At 44.7% G+C, this 17,109-nt stretch overlaps 1 protein-coding gene across 1 annotated transcript; it reads left to right on the top strand.

The window, feature by feature from the left end:
- Positions 1–1,904: 1,904 nt before the first annotated feature.
- On the top strand, positions 1,905–15,711 carry LOC311226300 (prolactin-releasing peptide receptor; the record flags this gene model as incomplete). Its single annotated transcript, XM_084311716.1, has 3 exons — positions 1,905–2,274; positions 6,874–7,268; positions 15,364–15,711. The coding sequence occupies exons 1-3, from the start codon at positions 1,929–1,931 to the stop codon at positions 15,709–15,711; spliced, it is 1,089 nt and encodes a 362-aa protein (XP_084167842.1). The 5' UTR covers positions 1,905–1,928.
- Positions 15,712–17,109: the final 1,398 nt, after the last annotated feature.

The raw sequence follows: 17,109 nt of genomic DNA, 5'->3' as shown, positions 1-17,109 counted from the left end.
GAGAAAATTATTTTCTCTCTGATGTGTTACACAGACAGCTCCATCAAGATGGGATAAATTATGGTGATTATAGTATTATAGATGGTGGCTCAGGAGGTAGAGCGGCCGTCTGGTAGTCTAAAGGTTCCCGGTTCGATTCGCGCTCCTCTCGGGCAGAAAGGCACTTTCAGAGCAAGACACTAAACCCCCTATCTGCTCCCGATGAGCAGGTTGGCACCTTGCATGGTCGCCTTCGCCGTCAGTGTGTGAATGTGTGAGTGAATGGGTGAATGTGAGGAACAAAATTGTACCTATAAAATACAATAGTACCATTCTGACTCCTACAGTATCCACAGTGCCATTCTGACCCCAACTTCTCATTCGACCCCCATGATGTGCTCCATCATCAAAACCTCATACTTTCACCTCCACAACATTGCCAAAATTAGACACTGCCCCCCAATGTCGGTACAAACGACACCCAGTGGGAGAATTACACAAGATGAATGCATGGCATCTTTCATCCTTCTGCACTAACGGTACAATGAAATGAGTCGAGATAACAGGTCAGCTCAGCAGTAAGAACACTACAAGATGTACTTTAGGTTGTACTTTAGGTCTGCATCCCCTTAACACATTGGTCGCCAAAAACGACTTACGCCGTTTTTGCCCGCCATGCGTTGAACGCCTACAACGGCGTAAATCGTTTTTGGGATCAATAATTCATTTCATATGTGTCAGGGCCTATAACTCGTTTTGGAATTACAGCAGAAAACCTTAAAAACATACTTATATTCTATTAACACAACAATGTATGAATGAAAAAATATAACGTTCCCACATTCTGAACGATAGATAATCGATGTTAAATGGGCCATAGTAATGTCAATATAGCAATACAATTTAAAAAGTTATAGCCCTGCAAAGAAGGTAAACATCTCCATAGGCTTTCAACGGTGGCAGACTGGGTATATTGATGGATATAACCCATGGCACCCAATGTGTTAAGACATGCATGACATACAGATATATATCTCTCTGAGCATCTGAAGACTGTGCTATTAAACCAGGAAGTGCAGCACTATGTCAGCAGAGTAGAGCCTCCACTACTTCATGGACCCACGGTCTGTCGTTGACTGCTCGCTTGTGTTGTTCGTTGGATTCGTTTTGGATTATTTGGGCTCGCCAAACAAACTATCAAAACGTACACGGACCCGCGGACCGCGGTCTCACGTTGACTGAACTCGCTTGTGTTGTCGCTGTGTGTCAGACTCAGGATGCTTTCGAACACCCGCCCACCTCTACCTCTGATTGGCTTACCATGACATTTTACTCAACCTCAGCCAATCGCGCGCTGCCCACTAACCAAGGAAGAACAGTATGCCTCTCGGCGCAGAGATCTGTCTGATGAAAAAAACAGCTTCAATCATAGTAACGCGCCGCATTTTTTGGCAGTAACGGTAACGGCGTTATTAAGATTGGAAGAGTTAGATTACTCGTTACTGAAAAAACGAACGCCGTTATTTATAACGCTGTTATTCCCATCACTGGTAATGTATAACATAACTGATAGGGCATACAGACCCTCATCTGCACCTTTGATCACACTGCCTACTTATATTCTTATATTCAGAGTTAATTACATTGTTTACACTGCCTATTTTTTACTTTTCTACTGTACTAAATATAATACATTGCCTGTATTTATGTCTTCTACTATTACCCTGCCCATACCTGTACCTCCCCTCCCCCATCCCCCGTGCTGCTATGATGCCTGGATTTCCCCATGGGATCAATAAAGGAATATCTTATCTTATCACAGAGACATCTGAGAGATGGACGTTTTTGTGGACATCAGTGGGACGTCTAACACCAGCCAGGGAGCGGAAGGACGAGACCTGAGCAGTGGCAGAGAAGCTCCGGGCCTCAACCAGAGCAACCCTCTGGACATGTTCTCCGGCATTGAGCTCCTGCTGCGCTTCAAGCCTCTCTTCCTGCCGCTCTACTGCCTCCTGGTGGCCGTGGCCGGCATCGGCAACTCCTTCCTGCTGGCCTGCATCATGGCCGACAAGAAGCTCCACAACGCCACCAACTTCTTCATCGGCAACCTGGCCGCTGGCGACCTGCTGATGTGCCTGAGCTGCGTGCCGCTGACGGCGTCATACGCCTTCGACGGCCAGGGCTGGGCGTTCGGCAGGCCCCTCTGCCACCTCGTGCCCCTGCTGCAGTGCGCCACGGTCTTCGCCTCGGCGCTCTCCCTCACCGCCATCGCCGTGGACCGCTACATAGTTGTAGGTAGGAGGAGGCCTTGATGTTCATTTGATTGTGATAATTTTTTCTCTGTAATCTCAATGTTTTTTTTGTTTTTGCCTTTCTCTCTTATGCCAATTCCCTTCCTGGTCGTTGCGCGCATTGCCCTACTATTGGTCTGGGGACGGTGTAGACTATCACATGCTGCTCTACTGTCAGACTGGGGAGGGTGTAGACTACCACATGCTGCTCTACTGTCGGACTGGGGAGGGTGTTGACTATCACATGCTGCCCTACTGTCAGACTGGGGAGGGTGTTGACTACCACATGCTGCCCTACTGTTGGTCTGGGGAGGGTGTTGACTATCACATGCTGCCCTACTGTTGGTCTGGGGAGGGTGTAGACCAGTGGTCGGCAATAGGTGGCCCCAACTTGGCCCGCCAGCAATAATACCTGGCCCGTCAGATTATTTTGAGAATATGATAAAAAAAAAAATTATATCAGACCGACTATAGTCTAGGGCAGTGTGGTGTATTGTCCTTAACACTTTGAGTGCCACGCTGTTTGGTTAATTTCAATGGGCCACGCTAAAAGATAGGCATTTTCACTGTGCGTCAAAATGTTTGCAGAGCTATATCTATATTCTATATTATAGCTATGGAGACAATACTATGGCTCATTTGACAGTCACTATCTCTCGTCCAACATGTAAAAAATAGTAAATGTTTTCATGTATACGTTTGCGTGTTATCCCGTGGTGAATATTGTATAGTTTCAGAGTGATCCGGGCTAATTCCTGAAAGCTGAGTTATGGAGCGCTGTGTGAATTTAGCTAAAGTCGTTGCTCGTCTGGACACGTTACTATTTCCGTTTTATGATGCTCTGATCGTCAGCAACGGCATATGTTTTGAATACTACATGCGTTGATCGTTGCGATCTATGTGAAATCATTGTTGGATCAAAGTAGGATTGATGTCATATAGTCCTTACCTTTACTAGGAGGTATCCCAAAATGAATATTCCAATTGTCTGATCACGATTTCCAGTATTGATGTCCATCGGGTCCCTGACATGAAATGGCACAAAATATCAAGTGTGCTAAACCGCGTTCAAAGTTGCTCGAATTAACCGTTTCACTTGCCCGGGTCCAAATTCTCCGCCCGGATCATGTAAAATGTAACACACAGTGTGAAATAAGGTTTCAAAGGGTAGGTGATACTGCCACCTAGCAGAATTCGGCCGGCATTGCACTCTCTGGGTCTTAGAATGAGTTTCAATGGTAACACCGAAGTCCGTGAGTATATAGGATATCTAAAAACGTAATATTACATTTTTGGCGCTCAGCGGTTGGCGAGCAAACACGTAATGTTACGTGATTGGCGCTGAAAGTGTTAAGATATTAGATCCTAATGTGAAAGATTATGTGATTTAATGTTCTATCTTTTATTTAGCTGTTTTATGCTCATTTTACATTTGCACTGCTCTTGATCTGCCAATTTTGTGCTTGTTTTATGCCTATGTCTTTTTTACTGCTGTGAAGCACTTTGAGCTGCAATTCTTGTATGAAAGGTGCTATACAAATAAAGTTTCAGAATCAGAAAGGTCTTTATTGCCAAGTAGTTTACACATACAAGGAATTTGATTTGGTCATTTGATGCGACATTAACACATTGGGTGCCACGCCCCCTTCCAGGAAGTGCATAGGCCTTGCCGCCCATTAACCCCATGTAAACGCTCACCTTGTTTGTAGAGCTAAACCTATATTTTATATTATAGCTATGGATCTAATAACGCCGTCGATTGTCAGTGGGTTTCTTCCGGTCAACGTGCAAAAAACTGATTATCTTTTTATCTATACATTTCCGTTTTATACCGTGGTGAATATGAGTATAGTGGTAGAGTGATCGTGTGTAATTCCAGGGAACTCCGTCAAAACAGCCCTTTAGTCAAATCCACTTATCACGTTGCCATTTTTCGCCTGCTTATCTAATCATCCTGAAATCAACTAGGGCTGCACGATTTTGGGAAATAATCTAATTGCGATTATTCTGACAGATATTGCGATTGCGATTTGCGATGCGATTATAACATATTTAAAAAAAAAATTACAAGAAGAATGTTGCTGCTTTCTGTAGTCGGGTCCCAACTGCAAAATTACTGTATTACCCTGTATTATACACTTTTACTATCATGTAGAGTCGACTATTCTGCTTTGTGTTTACATGTGATGTATTGTATACATGCACATTTATTATGTTCTTGTGTGATGTATCGCACATTTTATTGCTGTGTGATGTATTGCAAATGTTATTGCTGTCATCTTGGCCAGGTCTACCTTGCAAAGGAGATCTTGTATCTCAATGGGACTTCCTGGTTAAAAAAATAAAATAAAATAAATGTTTTTTTTTTATTGCAGGCTTGGCGATTTGATAATTGCATCATTCCAAATCGCGATTTCGATTAAAAAACGATTAATCGTGCAGCCCTAAAATCAACGCTAGATTATTGGTATTATGTTTCCTCGTGCATACATGAAAGGGGGGTTGGAGCGGGGCGCACCTCCGTGCTGTGATCACTGCCAACGGGACACAGCACACACACACAGACACCGAGCAATCGCGGGGGGAAAAAATATCAGATCAACACAAGATCGGTAATATAGAGTCCTTACCTTGTCTCTGATGTAATGCAGCTCGGTAGAGAAAAGAAACTACATCGTTTCAAATGGAGTGCAATAGCGGCCGCAAGGCGGCGGTATTGAGCACTTTGAGATTTTCACAAATAAAGTGCGGTGCAAATTGAAATTATTATTATTATTATTGACCGTCTGTGATCTCATACACATTCAGTACAGCATGCACAGGCTGCCCCGATGAATTATGAATGGCAATAGCGAATTTCCGGCACTCAACGGTCGGGCCACAGAAACGTAGCACTACGTGAATGGCACAGAACGGACAGACAGAATTACGGTAGAATAAAATAAAAGGTTGAATAAAAGATATATATCATATATATTTATTTTATTCTACCTTTTCTTTTATTAAAATATTGCATATTATATAATAATAATAATATAATACGAATATTATATATTGTAACTGAGGGGTACAATTCCCTGACTGTATTGTTAGATATGATACTTACTACCACTACCTTTGTACTTAATATTCGGCCACCCAGTACTCGGCATAAATATATTATGATAAACACTCTCACGTAGATGAAACGGATCCAACACAAATGTACGAAGTCGAAGTATGTATTTATTCCTACACAGCAATGGTGTGTAGAGCAAGCACTTAATCACTTAATTACATTTATGAATTGAAATAGTATGCACTTTTATGGCAAAGAGTATTCGTCGGTATATCAATAGAGAATGTCCAATCTCTGATGGCGCAGGTGGTAAATATACGACCTGGAATAGTTAAGGAATAACAGCAATGATACTTTAATGATTATAAGACTGGATACACTAGGGGGGTTAATCCGGTCGCTTGTAAGACAACAGGAGTAGGAGGGGGGGGGGGGGTAGAGTCTGGCTGCCTCGTCCGGCTAAGGGTATCCTGGGTGAACCCACAGTAGTGCAGTTCAATGCGCCAGCGATCCTTGGACCACAGATGAAAGCAGCTGGACTCTCTGTGGGCCGGCTCTCTCCGGTCCACGGAGGAGAGACGTGAAGCGACCTCGTCTTGCAGAGCGCCTCCTCACCTTGCGTCCTCTCCAGGGGGGGGGGTTCCAACACACGGCAGTGTCGGGGGTCTTTATCCATGGAATAATCACTGTACACAAAGCATAATCCGTGCCTGGGAAGGCGGGCTGTCGTCGGTAGAATAATCCGGTATGCAGGTCCACTCGCTCGTCGGCTCTGGGGCTCCTCGGGTGCAGCCTCACATGGGGTTGGCCACCCTGGATAAGCAGCCAGTTCTCTGCCCGAAACGATGGGGTACTGACTACGATAGTATTCTCACCGCACGAAGCACTATATATTAACAGACTATTATTAGCTTAATAGACTACGTCCAACTCGACGATATAGTGCCAAATATGACTATTCAAATATTAATATACACGATGTCTCAATACCGATGGTAGGCCGAACTTGGCCTTACTCCCACACGTGGCGTCGCGGGGAGGCTTTACGTCTGTCACTCTATTGGAGGGTAAGAAACTGGACTGAAAAGGAAGTCCTACTTTAGTAGCGCAGTATATATACGCACTATGAACAAATAGTACCGTTAGTGGTGCGGTAGCCAGATTCCTACGCGGAACTAGGACTTGTTCGTACATGTTGAGCGGTACGTTTGAACTGGGTCTGGGGGGTATGGCAGCCTGGCACCAAGGTCTCGACCAATAGTAGAATGGAGACTATTATGGGATGTTCAGTAGGCTAGAATGGATATTCAATGCATATTGTACAAGGAATATACAAGGGATATCAGGGAATATTAGAGAATATACAAATACAATTAAATATATATATATAAATAAATATATATATTCGGTTTAATCTGGCCCTTCACAACATATATTATTATATTAAAATATAAGTATTTTATAAAAAAAAATATGTATATATATATATTATTATTATCATTACTATGACCTACATCTGCGTGTTCTTGTCTCTGGTCCCGCCAGCCCACCCGGTGCGCAGGAGGATCTCGGTGTGGGGCTGCAGCACGGTGGCCCTGGGCGTCTGGCTCGTCTCTCTGGCGCTGGCCGCGCCGCCCTCCCTCCACACGCGCTACCTGGACCTGCGACCCAGCGGCGTGGACCTGGTGGTGTGCGAGGAGTTCTGGCCTGGCAGCGGCCGCCTGCGGCTGCTCTACTCCTGCTTCATCCTCGCCGCGTCCTACATGATCCCCCTGCTGGCGGTGAGCGTGTCCTACTGCGCCATCACCGTCAGCCTGAGGCGCCGCGCCCTGCCGGGGGAGCCGGGGGGGCAGCAGCGCTGGAGCCAGAGGAGGAGGAAGACCTTCTCCCTGCTGGTGGCCTCGGTGCTCGCCTTCGCCGTCTGCTGGCTGCCGCTGCAGGTGGGTCAAAGGGGTTCATATTACAGTTTTTTTATTTTTTTGCTTGCTTTCAATGTGCAAAACTCTTTTTTTTTGTGATCAAAGTCTTTAAGTTATTTGACATGAAACAAGACATCACAAGACAGTAACAATAATAATGACTAGGGGTGTAACGGTACACAAAAACCACGGTTCGGTACGTACCTCGGTTTTGAAGTCAAGGTTCGGTACGGGTTTTCGGTACTGTGGGGGAAAGTTTGGCTTTCCATGTTCCACTCAGGGGTGATGTAGTGTGCAGTAACTAATTGCACTTGTAGGGCTGTCAACGAATATTCTATATTGAAATTAATAATCGACTTGTAATATTTTTTTTAAATAATAATAATTATTATATTAGATTGTGAAAAAAACAGCCCCCGTTGGGCGGTCGTTAGTGGTTCCTCTGAGGTCTAGACGAATATTCTCCTCCTCCTTAAGACATTTCTAAAAAAAATATAATACATAATATAACATATAACATATAACATAATATGAAACTACAGGTTCATAGCTTCAAAATAAGCCATCAATTGTAAAATTCGAGCCGATAGTTTTTAATCAATGTCCTATGAAACATTCTGGTACAATCCTTACCAATTTCCAGCAAGAGGGTCTGAAGAGAATTCAATGAATTCAGCTACATGATAAGGGAACTACACTCCTTCCCAGAATGCAATGTGATGTCAATGTCTAGACCAATTCACACCATGAAACAAAGGCCCAGCAGGGAACAATTAGGGCTGAATGGGGGTATAGTGTGATCAATACAGGCAGGCCTACAGCAACACACACTTTGATTTGATGCCATGTACACACACTAGATAGACCGAGGTTTAGATATATATATAATAGTATAGTAATATAATATATAATAGATAGAGAGAGAGCATTCACTGAGTAAATGAATTGCCTAGTGCCCCTCACAAACACAAGCAGAGCCACCAGACAGAAACCCAGTGGTGCAGTCGTAATATGGGAACTGGTTACACGCCACGCGCGCTCCCGCTCCCGCGCATACATGTTCCCTCAGTTGCGCACAGAACACATGATTATTATGCATAACAATGGAGATCAAGCAGCCCCCCACCTTCTCGTAGGTTCCTATTATTATGCAAAGTCTAGGTGAGAAGTGCCGGCCGCCGGCCGGGTAGCTTTCTACAGCGGCCGGGTACTTATCATTGCGCGCACTTCTGCCCTGAGTGACCTACTAATAACACGCTGTGTAACCGCGTGTGTGCACGACTGCACCCCTGCAGAAACCACACTGGACTAAATCAAATGATAAGAAAACAAAAAGAAAACTATCATTGGAAAGAATCAACTCAAAACCAGAGCAAATTGAAATGCTATTTGGCCCTAAACAGAGAGTACACAGTGGCAGAATACCTGAGCACTGTGACTGACCCAAAACTAAGAAGATCCTTGACTAGGTACAGACTCAGGCCCTGTCCACACGAGCGTTTGGATTTAATATGACCGAAGTTTGAAAAAATAAAACTCCGTCCACACGGTGAACACAGGTGTATAACCGTGTATACCTGCGTACTCACGGCAGAGCTGGCATACCTGCAACCGATACATTTAGTAGAATGTAATACAATGCCAAAGCAGTAGGCGGCGATGTTGTTCAGACATGAAGGCCATCTCAACCAATCAGAAGGGCTTAGCGTTACCGGAACTGAACTGCCGTATACAAAACATCCCTCCTGCTCACAGCCAAAACAAACATTCTACAGCTATCAACGAACATGGCAGCAGCACAAAAATCTTTCCTGTGGACCGACAGTGAGGTCGAACTACTCCTGAGTATCACGAACGAGTACAAGGTGAATAAAATAACAGAATCTGTCGACTGGGAGTCCGTACAAAGCAAGTATGCAGACATTTTAGCGTTATTCCTCGAGCAGTATCGCTGTGAAACGGACTCCGACTTTCCACACAAGAAGGAGGACATCACCAAGGCAGTACTAATTAACAAGCTCAAACAAATAAAGTTGAAATATCGAGGAGCAGTTGACAAAGGTACCAGGAGTGGCTTTGGAAGAGTGGTCTTCTTGTATTTTGAACTTTGTGAGCAAGTGTGGGGTGGGTCGCCTGCGACCACTGCCCTTCCATCGGGAATCGAAACTGCTGATTTCATTGTACCAGAAGATAGTACTACAGAGGCTTCTGAACAGGAGATTGAAGAAGCATCAGATTCGCCAGAACCAGGGCTCAACCAAGTTGTGGTGAGACAAAGAAGGGATCTATTACAGGTAGCTATTACTATATGCTTGCTCCAATGTACAGTTTCTTCCCCCTCAAATGTATACTCTCTTTGTAAACTCTTTTGTTTTTTGTACTCAAACAGTACTGTATATCTGTAGATCTGGTATGTCATAAATGTCTAGATGTAACAGTACTGTCTATCCGTATGTCATATATGTTATGATGAATTGAAATGGGGGACCCTGATGTAAACAAGACTAAATGAAATTACCAAATGCCAATGACCTGATTTATGTGGTTTACAATTAGCCTAATTTCTTTCTATCTTTTTATCCCCAAAGGCAAGACTCCAAGGACACAGACAGGATCGCCTGAAAAGAAAGCTTTCTGCTGACGCACAGGTAATCATCATTGGTGATAAAGCAGAAATGTTCTGTGTAACAGATGTGAAATGTGCACGGTGGTCTTAACTTAAATTTAAATACAATTCTGATTCGACAGCTCCAGCTTGCGATCGAGGAAGACGTCAAGGCCAAGAAAAGGATCATTGACCTGCTCGAGGCGTCTGAGTTGCAGTCAAATGAAAATATGAGGAGTATGGCAAATACCCTAGATACAAATATGAAGAGTATGGCAACAAGTATAGCGACACTGACCAGGTCCATTGTAGAAGGACTTGCGTTTATGAGACAATCCAATATGCAACATGCACCTCAACTCTTCAACATGGCACCACAACATGAACATCACAATCCACAACATCATAGTGGTCACACACATTATGGAAGCCGCTATGGCACATCCCCACACAACTCCTCAGCAACACGTGGACAGGGCACATATTCTCACAACTTTTCTGCAACACCTGGTACCTTCCTACATACCCTAACTACAGCAATACCTGGTACATACCCACACAACAGTACCTTCAACAACTCGGGAATAGATACCCCGTTGGGAAATGGTACAGATAGTGAGTAACATGTGTAACGAAACAGGTGTTTCCCTTCTTTCTCCCCCACCCCTCTGCACATTTTTTTTACCATGCATATCTTGTCATCTTATTTTTTCAATGCCTGTATTCTATTTTATTATTGTATTTTGCACACTATAATAGACAAAGAGTTAACACTGTAAATTGTATATTGCATAGTAGTGTACATAAGAACCAGTTTCTCAGGAACCTAGCATGTCTTTTTTTTTACCATGCATATCTTGTGTCATCTATTATTTTTTCAATGCCTATTGTATTATATATTATTGTATTTTGCAATAATAGGAACCTAGCATGTCTTTTTATATCATGTCTTATCTATTTTTATTTTAACAAATAAACCTCTTGATACCTCACATTGGAAAGATTTGCACCGACTTATTACTATTTTCTGCACACTCTAATGGAGAAAAATTTATATCTCAATAATTTGTCAAATGACGGTCCAAATCTATACTGTACTGGCCGATATACAAAGCCCAGGTATCTGGCCTGAAAAAGTCAGACTGTATTGTGTGGCAATATACATATTGCATTTCTTTACTCGTTTGTACATGAGTAAAAATAGGTGCCTTAATATTAGACAGCAGTAATACCTACATTCTAAAAGTAGATTGTACTATAATGAGCAGTCAAGTTCAATGGCCACTTTTCAAGTAGGCAGTGTGATTCTGGCAGACACAAGATTTGAATATTCAGGTGTAGGGTACATAGTGGATGCATGTATCCTTTAGTATGATAATTTGTGTAATGTAAATTGGATGTGGGTGCTTGTAGTAGTGGGGGCAGGCACGTGGGTGTGGCCGTGGGCATGCATTGTTTTGTGGTGTAGATGTCTGCAAAGCCAGACAGTATTGTGTGGCAATATACATATTGCATTTCTTTACTCGTTTGTACATGAGTAAAAATAGGTGCCTTAATATTAGACAGCAGTAATGCCTACATTCTAAACGTAGATTGTACTATAATGAGCAGTCAAGTTCAATGGCCACTTTTCAAGTAGGCAGTGTGATTCTGGCAGACACAAGATTTGAATATTCAGGTATAGGGTACATAGTGGATGCATGTATCCTTTAGTATGATAATTTGTGTAATGTAAATTGGATGTGGGTGCTTGTTGTAGTGGGGGCAGGCACGTGGGTGTGGCCGTGGGCATGCATTGTTTTGTGGTGTAGATGTCTGCAAAGCCAGACAGTATTGTGTGGCAATATACATATTGCATTTCTTTACTCGTTTGTACATGAGTAAAAATAGGTGCCTTAATATTAGACAGCAGTAATACCTACATTCTAAAATTTCAATTCAATATGATTAGGTGACTAGGTTCAAGATTCAAGATATTTATTTGTCATGTTACACAATACAACTTTTGTAGACCTTGGAAGGTCAGCACAACTGTCTTGCGGCTCCCCTTTTGCAAGGAGAACAGGAGAACTCGCAGCCTCTTTCACGGATCCATGAATTCAGTAAGGACCCTCCTGACCCTCTTTCCTTCTGCTGAGACGCAGTCTGCTCTGAAGTTGCGGTCAGCGGCAGGCTGGTTGTCCCGGTCTTGCTGTGCTGCCTCTCTGACTATGTGCTCGTCCAACGTCTCACGTTGGGCCTCACAGTAGTTATGGAGGACAAAGCAGGCATAAATAACGAAAGGGAGATCATCTAAATTGATGTCCATCGGTCTTCTCAGTGCACCAAAGCGTGCTTTCAATCTTCCAAAAGCACATTCGATCACCTGTAAGTAAAAAGGCAGTCAGATGTTTGTCACTTGCATAGTTGCAACTAGTATAACATTATTGGCCATCTCTAGAGCTACTAAAATGTACTGCTTTTATCAACCTGTAAGCAGCACCTATATTGTGGCTATATTTGTCAAAATGTATAGTTTTAGACATCAATAATGTAGTAATCAATCCATCAATTACCATTCTCGCCTGACACAAGGTCAGTCCAAAGTACTTCTCCGTGAGAGTGCTGCCTCCACTTGCATACTCCTTCATCAAGTAGGGAGACAAAGGATAAGCTGGGTCTCCAAGGAGAAAGACTGGGACAGGCTCCTCGTGGTCCAGGATTTTTTTGGGACAGGAAGGGATAACCCCGTTCTTTAGATGCGACGCCAGCGTTGAATTGGCCCAGATACGAGCGTCATGTAAGCAACCTGGCCACTTCACGTCCACATCAATGAAGGAGTACTTGTAGTCACAGGCAGCCTGGACATTGAGAGAATATCGTTTCTTCCTGTTCAAAATCAAAAAGGCACACACACACACAAAGGAAAACAATGTCAGAATTCTACAACAGCAATCCTATTATTGCAAAATACAATAATATATAATACAATAGGCATTGAAAAAATAAGATGACAAGATATGCATGGTAAAAAAAAATACATGCAATAAAACATAATATAACTGTTAAGGCACCTATTTTTACTCAAATGTACAGTTTAAAAAATGTGCAGAGGGATGGGGGGAGAAAGAAGGGAAGCACCTGTTTCGTTACACATGTTACTCACTATCTTTGCTTCCTGTCCTATACTATTGGATTAATAAGTTGATTAATCAAGCACACCTAATGGGCACACACAGCACACACCAGATTTATCAATTAATCCAATGGTATTGTACACAAAGCTGTCATACAATATAAAGTGAAAGGTTGTCTCACCTGTTCACGTAATCCATGGAGTTGGAAAGCGGCTGTCGTATGTCAATGTGTGTACAATCGACCGCACCGATGCATTGTGGCATGACATGGGCTCTTTCGAAGGCTGTGGTCAGTTCTTGGACTTCGGAAACCGTGCGAGGCAAACGAATATATTGGGGGCCCACGTGTATTGTTATTGCCCGAGATACCTGCCGGATTATTTTTGAGACCACCTGTCTCGACAAGCCAAATGCATTAGCTGTCTTTCGCAGTCTTCCCTCATCTGCTAGATAGTAGAGAGTGCAGGCTACTTTCTTTACCACACCGACCGGCGAACGCATGACTGTTGTTTGTCCTTGAATGTGCGGGCGAAGCATTTCACTCAGCGACAGTAGTGCTGGTCGGGACATCCTAAAGTTCTCTCGCCATTCTTCTTCCAACACTACCTCATTCTCGAAATTATCCCACCAGCTAGAGGTCCGACCTGGTCTCGTCCAGAACCTCCGCTGGCGAGCGCATCGCCGCTGTCTTCGTGTAGTTGTATTTGCAAACAAGAGGAGCAGTATCCTTCTTCGACTCTCGACCATGCGCCTCTGTTCGCGCAACGCGGTCATCAACAGAGCATAACATCCATGAACAGCCGACACCACCACTTCCATTTCAGTAGCTGTCTTTTTCAAAACGGTGTTCCCTCAGATGTAGCTGGCTCTGCTCCTCTCTAACTTGCTATTGTTTGCGACAGTCTGCCGTAAACATGGACAATAATTGCGTCAGCCGTAAACACTGGGAATAACCTCGGATAACCTCGGTTGCTATGCCCACACGCAACTGCAAAACCGCACAACTCCACCCTGGCCACCGGTTTTAAAGACCGCGGTTGCAGCGTAGCAAATCCCCGGTTGTGTGTGGCCGAACAGTGCAACTGCGCACATACAATCACGGTTACATTAAACCCAGCGTTCGTGTGGACGGGGCCTCAGCGAGCACAGCCTAGCCATCGAGAAAGGCCGCCATAGGCAGACCTGGCTCCCAAGAGAAGACAGACTGTGCACCCACTGTACTGATATGCATGACCTTGGTGGGCTCTAGGTCAACTCCTGAAAAGGGGGTCAATGTCAGACCTTGCAATCAAAAGTTAGAGGGCGCACTGAAATTATGGCAAGGGTTATTAGCCCCCTAACTTTTGATTGAAGCCAGTTAGTTAGTTGACATGTTCAAAAAAGGAGTAGAGGGAAGCTAAGCTTATTGATCCATACCCCCTTACATTTAAATTTTTTCTTCCATTAATTTGACTTGATATAACATCATTTAGTATAATAATTATATAATATACTTTTACTGGGACGTCTGGGTGGCGTAGCGGAGATTGTGCTCGTCACCAAGTTCAAGTTCTTTAATAGTTGTCATACAGAAGTACAGAATACTTTCATACAAAATGCTTCTTACTGTTAGGCTCCAGAGACTGTGCTAGACAAGATAGTATCAAATAACATAATATAGCATGTAATTTAGAAGAAGAAAATGAGGTCACAGTGTTCGGTATAGACATATGTACAATGTTCTGAGTTACCATATAATATACAATACTATGCAGTGTACTAATGTACAGTACTATCTAGTGCAAAGCAGAAATGGGATGAGGTACAATGCAAGAGATTGGACGTTGTGGACAGCGACTCCTACAGGTCGGTTGGGTGACGCCTGCACAGCAGAGACAGGAAGTATCGGGGGCAGCGTGAGCCTCCCACGCGTTACTCCTCGCCACAGAGTCCGCGCTGTCTGGTGAAAAGATGCGACAGGCTGCCTCCTCGTGTACCGGAGGGGACACGTGATGCAAGGCTTCTATCCTCACTACAACCAACCAGTGGGGGGCATAGTCTAGCAACGTTCAAGACAGGGGAGGGGAGAATTGGCAATACGAAATTGGGATGGGAGAAAAATAGAAAATGAGGAGAAAAAGTGGATACAAAAAAAATATATACTTTTACTTATAGTACAAAAAGAAAAAACTTGAGTTGCTTGACAGCAGTAAATACAATACAACACTACTTCATTTATCCGCATTACTCATTTCTATATGTCTCTAATGTGTCTTTTTTTTAAGCTGCTTTTTAAATTGTGCAATATGTTTACTCATTTTGATGTATTCGGGTAAGTTGTTCCACAACTTCACTCCACAAGCGGATATGCACGTGCTTTTCGGCGTAGTTATTAATCACCGGTATTCCCGTGCAGGTGCTGAACCTCCTGCTGGACCTGGACCCCGACTTCCAGATCGTGGGGAAGCGCCACGTCAACGTCCTGCAGGTCTGCTGCCACATGGTGGCCATGAGCTCCGCCTGCTACAACCCCTTCATCTACGCCTCGCTGCACAGCAAGGTGCGCGCGCACCTGAAGGGCTACCTCTGCCTCTACCGCCAGTGCCGGCACGGCGGGGAGAGATACGTCCACGGCGGCACCCTGACCTCCCACTGTGCCTCTCGGCATGCGCCCGCCTGCCCTCCTCCCCTCGCCCTGGATCCCCTGGCGGACGTGGCGGAAGATAATCCCTACACCCCCACCAACCCTGACGTCTGCCTGTAAAGGGTGCATTTATAGAGTCAACTTTTTGTTCCTCACGTTTCACCCATTCACTCACCCATTCACACACCAACGGCGGAAACGACCATGCAAGGTGCCAGCCTGCTCATCGGGAGCAGTTAGGGGGGGGGGGGCTTAAGTGTCTTGCTCAAGGACACTTCTGACACGCTGCCCCGGGGAAGGAGTGGGAATCGAACCGGGAGCCTTTCGATTACCAGGCGACCACTCTACCTCCTGAACCACTGTCGCATGTGAGGGGAATGGGGTTGTGGGGTGGTTCACAACAACCAGGTTTCACAACCTGTGGAATAGTTTTTCAACTTTTTGCGACGACCATCTCGGATGTTTTTCTTCCTCCAGCAGCTGCTGAGGTTTGCCATTGAAGGCGTTTGCCGCATTGGATCTCTCTAGCTCGGACCGCGCTCAATTAACAGAAGCCACATTATCTACGGAGAAGAGCGTACGACGCCGCGAGGGTGATGAGACACAGATCCCGCCCACAGAGTAGTTCACTGTGGTGGAGGAGGTGAAGTCATCCCTCAGGATCACAGTGTTTGTCTTGGTTGTCAGCGCGGCGACTGGCTCAGACACTGAGCAGATACTGAATCTTAAACAGGGCCAACGGCGTAAACATTGTCCGCTGCAACCTTGGGCCGAGCGAGCGGGGAGGGTTGAAGTAGACCTCTCTAGATCCGAGGAGATGTGACCCTGCGCTGAACTCTTCTGATTCAACATGGATTACAAATTGACCAGACGCGGAGTGATCTCTCCTAATACTTCTCTCCCTTCTCCTTGAGCTATTTTAACTTCTCTTATCTTTCTTTCGTGACGTCTCAGTATTGCACGTGATGTCTCCTGTGTTTTATCTATTGTAATATCGACACAGGATGGAGTAGGAAGTGCTCTGTGAAGCTCCCAGGGAAGAACACTGAGAAATCCGACAAGACGGAACATAAAAGAAAGTGTGAAAAATAGACACTTCGGAGGATTCGTTTGGATGAAGAGATGCTTGAAAATGTGAGGGGGAGGAAGGAGGCAGAAGAGAGAAAGAAGGAGAGGGATCACGAGATGGGTCATGAGCCGCGATCTCCCATCACTGACGTGTCCCAGTCAGAGAGTGAGGAGGTCAGGGGGCGGAGGAGAGAGGAGGGTAGGATGTATGGAGGAGAGAGGAGGGTAGGATGTACTGAGGAGAGAGGGTAGGATGTACTGAGGGAGAGCGAGCGGAGGAGAGAGGGTAGGATGTACTGAGGGAGAGCGAGCGGAGGAGAGAGGGTAGGATGTACTGAGGGAGAGCGAGCGGAGGAGAGAGGGTAGGATGTACGGAGGGAGAGCGAGCGGAGGAGAGAGGGTAGGATGTACTGAGGGAGAGCGAGCGGAGGAGAGAGGGTAGGATGTACT

The sequence above is a fragment of the Notolepis coatsorum genome (genome assembly GCF_963971535.1).
Source record: "Notolepis coatsorum genome assembly, chromosome: 1".
Classification (NCBI taxonomy): domain Eukaryota; kingdom Metazoa; phylum Chordata; class Actinopteri; order Aulopiformes; family Paralepididae; genus Notolepis; species Notolepis coatsorum.
Note: the sequence above shows the minus strand (reverse complement) of the source record. Positions and strands in the feature narration are given on the sequence as shown.